This window comes from Myotis davidii, unplaced genomic scaffold (assembly GCF_000327345.1).
Source record: "Myotis davidii unplaced genomic scaffold, ASM32734v1 scaffold497, whole genome shotgun sequence".
Lineage (NCBI taxonomy): Eukaryota > Metazoa > Chordata > Mammalia > Chiroptera > Vespertilionidae > Myotis > Myotis davidii.
In genome coordinates, this window is record NW_006288434.1 from 225,656 (window position 1) to 233,734 (window position 8,079).

An 8,079-nucleotide genomic window follows, 5' to 3' on the forward strand; every position below is an offset into this window, starting at 1 on the left:
TCCTCCCCGCCCCAGACACAGCAGGCCTGGATCCTGCGCTGGGGAGGGCGGCGGCTGGGGATCGCGCTGCCGCCAGCCCCAGGTGGGGGGCATAGCGAGATTTGCCTGCAGTATGCAAATTAGCCACCATCTTTGTTGGTGGTTAATTTGCATATTGTGCTGATTAGCCAATGGGAGGCATAGCAAAGGTACAGTCAATTACCATGTTTGTCTATTATTAGATAGTATAATTACATATTGTTTTTGTGATTAATCACTATGCTTTAATTATGTTCAATTTGTAACAATGAAATTGGGGGTCACCACAACATGAAGAACTGTATTAAAGGGTCGCGGCATTAGGAAGGTTGAGAACCACTGCCCTCGGGGATCCTCCAGATGGGAACCCAGCTCAGCTGACACCTTATTTCAGCCTCCTGGTACCCTGAGCAGATAACCTAGACCGAATCCGTATGTGGATTGCTGACTTACAAAACCATGAGCTGAAAAATGGGGGTGGTTTTAAACAGCGAAGTTTGGGGTAATTTGTTTCACAGCAATTGAAAACTTATACATTCACATGGTCAGTTGTGATAATAAAAAGAGAGTAAGAGAAAAAAATCTACGCAGAAAGACACCGTTTGGTCTGGATCTTTCACTGTGCACAGGAGAAAAGTAAGGTCAAATGACGGTCAATAACTTGCAGGATTACACAGTCTGTGACAGAGCAGGGTAGAAAAGCGCTTTCCTTTGCCACAGTCCTGGTATAGTTGACTCCTCTCCTTTCCATTTACCTGAAGATTCGTACATTTCACACAAATAGAGAATAGCGTTCCACCTACTTATTTTATTATACTGCTCGTAGAATGGGTTATTCTCATAAAAAGTAATGACTTTGTGTTGTGCTATTTTTTGCTGCTGTATTAGCTTTTTGTCTGTTGTGAAAAATAATTAAGAACCAGAATCTATTATCTATACAAGGAAGCTATAATTTCTCTTTCCTAGAATTCTCTCACAGGAAATGGATCCTATACGTAGGTTCAGGAAAGATAAAAGTTGAAATTAAAAATAAAAAAAAAAGAAAAATTTCTAGAAAAGCTACCATGACCACTCATCCAGTAAATAACCCCAAAACTTTCTATTCCATTAGTTTTTATTTGAAAAAATGTAAATCCCCAGAATCATTGCTTTAATTGAAATATAGTATTTCACCTAAATAGACTAATAGTACTACACTTCATTGCTAAATTTAAATGTAATACTCTATTTGGCCACAAGAGGGCTCCCAGGTTTTTTTTCAGTTGTGGGCACCATAAATTGAGACACAAAGTTATCTTTCAATAAAAGGGCATATTGGCAGGAGGACGGGTTAGTTGGCATGGTTTCCTTAAGTGAAAATTTCTGGGAATTTCAGTAAAACATTACCCCACTATATTGCTACAGGAACCCCTCTGGCTCACCTCTGTGCAGAGGGGGATGGTATCCTGCTGACTGACACAGAAGGCTGACTCTAAAATGTCAAAAGAGTCGGTTAATTTCATGTTTAGAGTCTGCTATCTCTGGCTCATGTCTTCATCTTTAATCTCTCGAAGGTTTTATCTCTCATCTATAAAAGTAAAGAGTATACCACCTATCTCTCAGAGTTGTTTTGAGAGTGAACTGAGATAGAAGAATGGTATAGATAGAAGATGGTGCCAGGTATATAGAATTGCCAATAATGGTAATTTTAGTTGTTACTGTTCATTACAAATAATACTTCTACTAATGGAGACTGAAATAGGCTTGTTTTGTGAAATGGTCTTTCAAAACGGGTGAAAGATCTTTCAAAAGGCTGCGAACATTTCAGCCTTAAAAATGTGTCCAGATCCAAGTTAGGAGAAGGGTTACATAAACACAGTAAAGTCCACAATGTAGATGCCAAAATTAACATAATAGACATGCCGTTGACATAGACTATGAGTCAAACTGTTTCAAAACCAATCATTAACAATTCACCAGTGGTGGAGCTATTTAAAATAACTCATGGCGCTTCCTGCAATCCAAATTCACCACTTAGACCTCTATTTTCTAGGCACCGTTCTCTACTTCCTGTGGCCAACCTGCTCAGTCTTTCTTCTTTTCTCACCTTTAGAAAATACTGAGTTTGTACCATAAACTATATTCCGAATACAAAATACTGAGTCTTCTTAGCCAGTTAATAAATCAGAAAAGCAAAAAAATAAAACATAATAAAAATTATTCAGAAAAGCAATAGGAGGTAGTGGACACGTTGAAGGGTGGGAGGAGAAGACAGTGAAAAATGGAGCGAGGCAGTTATATATACTTTATGGGCTTTTCCAGATGATCGGTAGAGATCTGCTATCATAAGTTTTACAAATGGAAATAGGCACCTGCCTATCCTGTCTTTTATCAATTCTTGTTAGTTGGCTATTGACATCCCTAAAGGCATCATGCTCATTGCCTATGAAAAATATACCTTACTCTGGATAGAGGAAGCCTGAGAGCAGATGGAGAAAGAGTGGGTACGTAAATAATGGAAAGGGAAAATCCTAGTAGACCCACATGGAGGCATCTCTTCAAGCCTGAAGGGAAGTAATTTAACCCAAAGACACAGGAAAATGACTTGAAATCACACAGAAAATTGGTGTGTGAATCAGAATTAGAAATCTGATCTCCTAATGATCACTTCTAAATAGGGACACTAAAAGATCTGAGAAAAAATTTCAAATATCCCATGTTGGGGCTGTAGGGGTGGTGGACACCAAATACAACATGATCTCTTTAACTGTCATAAACTCATTAAAACACAGTCTCTGCTACCGCGGCTTTTGGATACGACCAAATCTCTGCAACATGAAATAACATGTGAGGCCAAAGCACCCTTCCTCTTCCTCAGCAGATCCATCTCCTCTACGCATCACCCTCTACCGTATATGGTATGTTTAGCAACTTTTGTCTCAAACAGACCAAAGACACTGACGATTGCTTTTGTTACTTAAAAAGGAAGGATAAAGACACGATGGACAAATATTGGTACATAAAAATCGATAAATCAACTCATTTAGATTGATTACCTACAACATTCCAATTAAATACTAAAGTTCAAAATGACAGGATATTCTTCTACCTGGGAAAGCAGGGACATTGACCCACAACACCCTTTCCACAGACCCTTTCCCACGTGGGCTCTGGTGTGGTTCAATCTCTCCAGGTGAAGTCACGTGCAAGCTCCATACAGACCTACAATGTTGTTTGTTCTCTCTGAGAATGTGACAACTTTTCTATTTTCTTAGTGGCTTTATTAGTTACAGGCTGACATCCTGACAGAATAGGGTCAAAGACTCAAGAGCCTGGAGGGAAAAAAGCAAAGATTAAAACCCCAAAAATGGTGTTGGCCGAAGAATGGCATAAATGCAAATGGTAGCACCTCAGCTTAAACACTGGGAAACCGTATGTATATAATTTACTCACTCCCCTGAGGCCAAATATAGAAGGCCCTCCAGCTTGCCCTCTTACTTAACGTTACGGAAGGTTTTCAGTATTTTTCCATCTCCACGTTCAGACCATATCAGGAAATGTCCACATCTACCGTCAGAAAGACATGCACATCACATAAAGAAGGGAACATCCCACGGCCGACCCGCGCATTCACAGTGCTGTCTACATAGACTTCATGTATTCAAGGGCGTGAAACAGCTGCGGCTCACCAATCGTGTAGAACCGCTTCAGCTCACTCCTGCGGGAGGGATGCTTCGGGGTGCTGGCTGTGTTGGCTGTGTTCTGTTCTTCTTCAATGATGGGTGTCTTGGGTGCAGGGGGCTTACTCACTTGTGGCATTTGCTTTCCTGCCCCGGCCAAAGGGTTGAACCCTGGAGCAGTAATATCCACCGACTGGGACTTTTTCTTCAACCTACAGACAGAGAATACCACAGGCTGTGAGGACCGACTCGGGGGATAAAATATTTTCAACAACTGAGTTATGTTTGGCCCTGAAATAGAACCAAGTTTATTCAGAAATTACAGACCTTCCCGACAGGGTTTTAAATTCTCCATTTTTTTTTTTTGAAACCAGTTGGGAAAAATAAATCCTCTGGTTAACCATTTTGGAAAGTTTCACTAAAATATATTAAAATGTAAGGTGATAAAGGACTTCTGTTTTTCCAATAATAGCAAACTAAAATACGGTATCAAAGATAATGCACTTGGCTACTGCTTTTGGTTCTGAAAGGAGTATTTTTTAATGCTACAGTCAAGCACTAGTTAGAAATAAATAATTGCATCCCAGCAAAGGAAAAGGAAAAGATTACCTGGATAGCTAGAGGCTGCCAGTGCTTTGCTATGGAATATAAGCTGTAAAAATTATAGAGTTCACATGGCTCCTACAGACACTCTCAGTGACAATAAAAGTATTACTCACTTTTCCAGTCTAAAGAGCTGACATCAGACCTAACTTGGAAAGCAAAAAGCTATCCATAAAACATTTTTCCCACGCAGGCATGAGAATGTTTGTTTCCCTTGGGGTAAAAATCATTGGTAACTGATAGGACCTAAATTCACATACTTCAAGCTACACAACGGTATTTGTAATGTAGTTGAACTCTGACCCCAGAATATTCTTGGCCCTTGGTATTTCTCAAGTCTGTTTGCCCTACAGATCACAAGTTGGCTGTTTTCTTTATCAGTTATGGTAGTCACACCTGGGCATTTGCAATTTTCTAAAAGTTTCATACATCCTCAGACCCCCAGGTGTTCTATTTTCTGGATATAAAGTACATTAACTTCCATTTTCTGCGTGAGCCTGCTAGACACAGCTTCAACGTGGCCTCCTGTGGGAGCTTCCTCTGACATGGGCCTTGGCAGCCTCGCACCTCTCCACAGAGGGTTTCTTCATAATTAACATTCAATGAGCTTCCCATAAATGGAATGTACCACAGCAAAAGCCTTGTTAAAGGAATAGAGTGTATCAATAGTAAAGGATCCATTAATGAAAGTAGTGTTTACTAAATTGCGCCTAATTCATTATCACCTATATGATTTCTTCCATATCCACATATTACTACTTAATACTTATAAACAATGACTTGCTTTATCCAAATGGCCAACATACATTAAAAAGTGCTCAACAGTGTTATCCATAAGAAACATAAAGTAAGACTGTATTGTCCTCATAACACACCCCAGAATGGCTAAAACGTAAAAGACATGGTAGCAAGTGTGGTGATGAGGAGCAATTGGAATTCTTCGACAATACTGGGGGGGTGTAAACTGGATTGACCCCTTTAGACAACTGTCTGGCAATATCTGCTCAGCTGAAGGCATGTATCTTTATATATATTGATTTCAGGGAGGAAAGGAGAAGGAGAAAGAGATAGAAACATTAACGATGACAGAGAATCAATGATCAGCTGCCTCCTGCATGCCCCCCACTGGGGATTAAGCTGGCAACCCGGGCATGTACCCTGACTGGAAATTGAACCCTGATCTCCTGGTTCATAGGTCAACTCAACCACTGGCTTACACCAGCTGGGCAAAGGCATGTATCTTTTGACCCAACTATTCTATTCCTAGGTTATATCGTACACAAATAGGAATATGTTCACCCAAACACGAAGTTAAGAATGCCTACTTATAATACGGAATACAAATGTCTACTCACAGTAGAAATAGGTGAGTAAACTGGGATAATATTTATAAAATGAAATTTTATACAGCAATGGAAATGAATGAACTATAACCACTTGCAACAACATGGATGGTTTCCATAAAAAAATAATGCTGGGCAAAAGCCAGATGCACAAGAGTACCTACTGCAGGACTCCACAGCCCTTTTCCCAACCTCTTTAGAATGAGCAAAGGACAGGGCTGTGGCCTCCAAAGGCCAAAGGCGGGCAGAAATGCCCTCTGCTTTCCTCCTCTTCTTTTTGCCCTTCCCCAATCAAGTCTTGAAGGGTATCATGTTCTCATTGTTGCTGCTGGAGGCTGGAACACTGCTAACAGGTTTGCTGACTTGCTTGAGAAAAGACTTCCACTCGAATGTTCTTAGAAAGCGGAACTGTGTGGGTAACTGAATTACTCCCTCAAAGATTCCAAAAATGACTACTAGGGTTGACAGAGAAACCTGCTAAATGCTACCTTCAATTTCCAAATCCCATGAAAAAAGAACCCTTTCCAAATTTTTAACAATGTCTTAATTAAAAGTGTAAAAGAAATATAAATATAGCATAATGGAATATGTAGGTGTACAAGAGAGAAAATACCCATTGATAATAAATGCGACGTTACAAATAGAGACTAAAATAATCTCTGCAGAGGCATAAAAAGGATCCCTGTTTAACGTGCTTTGGATTTCCAAAGGACACTGAGTGCTGAGGTCTTGGATGTATGAACAACGGGAGTTAGAGGAGCCTTCCCCTCTTCTCATGACTCAGATAGGCAGACTGTCTGGTGGTGAATAATTTCTGCCTTTTCTTGTTTCTCCTTTTCAGCAGATTCTTTCCCTGCCCCAGATGCACTCCAATGTTGGTAAGAATGTTGGGCACATTTTTTGAGACTCAGTTGCCTCATCTATAAAATGGGGAGAAAACATACTCGAACGTTCTGAGGATTAAGAAGACCTCCTATGGAAAAGTGCCTAGTATACCACCTACACAGGATGCTGTCGATAAGATACATGCAAGTTCCAATCTCTTTCTCAGAGGATGTAAGGGGATGACATAATTTTCTTCTTCAAATCTTCCAGGGTGCTGAGGAAACTATGCCAGCCTCTTGGGATCCTTCCCTGCTGTGCTATTTTAGATCATATTGAGCCTGCATTTTGTAGGAAGTTTCACCTATTTCATAGTGTGGATTTGGGGGAAGGAGTGTAAAATAATATGGGACAGACTAAATGCGAGTCCTTTACGTTGTGCGCAAGGTAGTATTTCTACTCTGAGAGCCCCAAATCTTTTGTAAAACAAGTGCATTCATCGATACTTCACTTGGGTATATACATTTTTGAAAAAGGACTAAATGTGAGTCCTTTACATTGTGTGCAAGGTAGTATTTCTACTGTGAGAGTCCCCAGATCTTTTGTAAAACAAGTGCATTCATGGATACTTCACTTGGGTATATACATTTTTGAAAAATCAGTGTACGGCTGACTTAAAACTGCAATCTCATAAGCCGAGGTTGAGACCAGGGAGCCATGGGAAAGTAAAGACAAGAATTCTAAAGGAAATGTGGAGGGATTTTTACTAACTTACTCTAAAATTAGTGTTTGTGCCAATTTCAACTAGTTCTCCAGGGAGCAGGAGAAGCCCTGTAGGCCAATGATAAAATCTGAAATCACAGAAACTCGAGAAAAAAAGAAGGGGCAGGAAACTTCCTATACCAACCAATGTAAACAGAACTACTCTCACAGCAATCAGCTAAATTTTCTAGATTATAGGTGTGCATAACTTATATCTGCTTTACTAGAAATCTTCCACTCATTTTCCACATTGTTGTTTGAGAGGGATAAAAAAATCTTTTGGCTTAAATGAGTTAATGGGCATCCCAAAGCCCAGAACCTGTGCCCACAAGTGACTGAATATGGCTTTCCATTGCCCACAACAGAGGGGCTCGTCTCAAAGATCTGGGTCGATCGCTATTGCAATAGCTTCCGCCGGGGAGAAGCGTTCTCTAAGCTTCTTTACTTTCAGCTCTTTATTACTACCTGTCACTTATTACTGGTCAGACTCTTGGTGTTTACCTTCCATTTGCCTCTCACATTGTGGGGTTTTCACCTTCGAACTATCTCCACCCATTTATTGTCTTCCATTCAAGTCATAACCAAGCAACACTTTTCATTGTTCTTTGTCTACCAGGCTCTGCATCTTTAAATAGTTTTATCATTTTGTCTAAACGCTGCATGATAAAACTCTACTGTAAGCCTAAACTAATTCCTGATATAATTTATTTGTATAAGAAAAAATATTTTCAGCCCTAACCGGTTTGGCTCAGTGGATAGAGCATCGGCCTGCAGACAGAAGGGTCCCAGGTTCGATTCTGGTCAAGGGCATGTAGCTTGGTTGCAGGCACATCCTGAGTTGGGGGGGTGTGCAGGAGGCAGCTGATCAATGT

General features: G+C 40.3%; 1 protein-coding gene across 6 annotated transcripts in view; it reads right to left on the reverse strand.

Moving 5' to 3' along the window:
- The window catches only part of OXR1 (oxidation resistance 1), a 326,251-nt gene that overhangs the window by 160,820 nt on the left and 157,352 nt on the right, over positions 1-8,079 (reverse strand). For 3 of the 6 annotated variants that reach the window (XM_015561711.1, XM_015561710.1, XM_015561708.1), the window contains exon 2: positions 3,687-3,889. The exons of the other annotated variants lie outside the window; for them this stretch is intronic. In XM_015561711.1, coding sequence (XP_015417197.1) covers positions 3,687-3,889 — 203 coding nt within the window. The remainder of the gene's footprint in view (positions 1-3,686; positions 3,890-8,079) is intronic. 6 annotated transcript variants of the gene reach the window in all.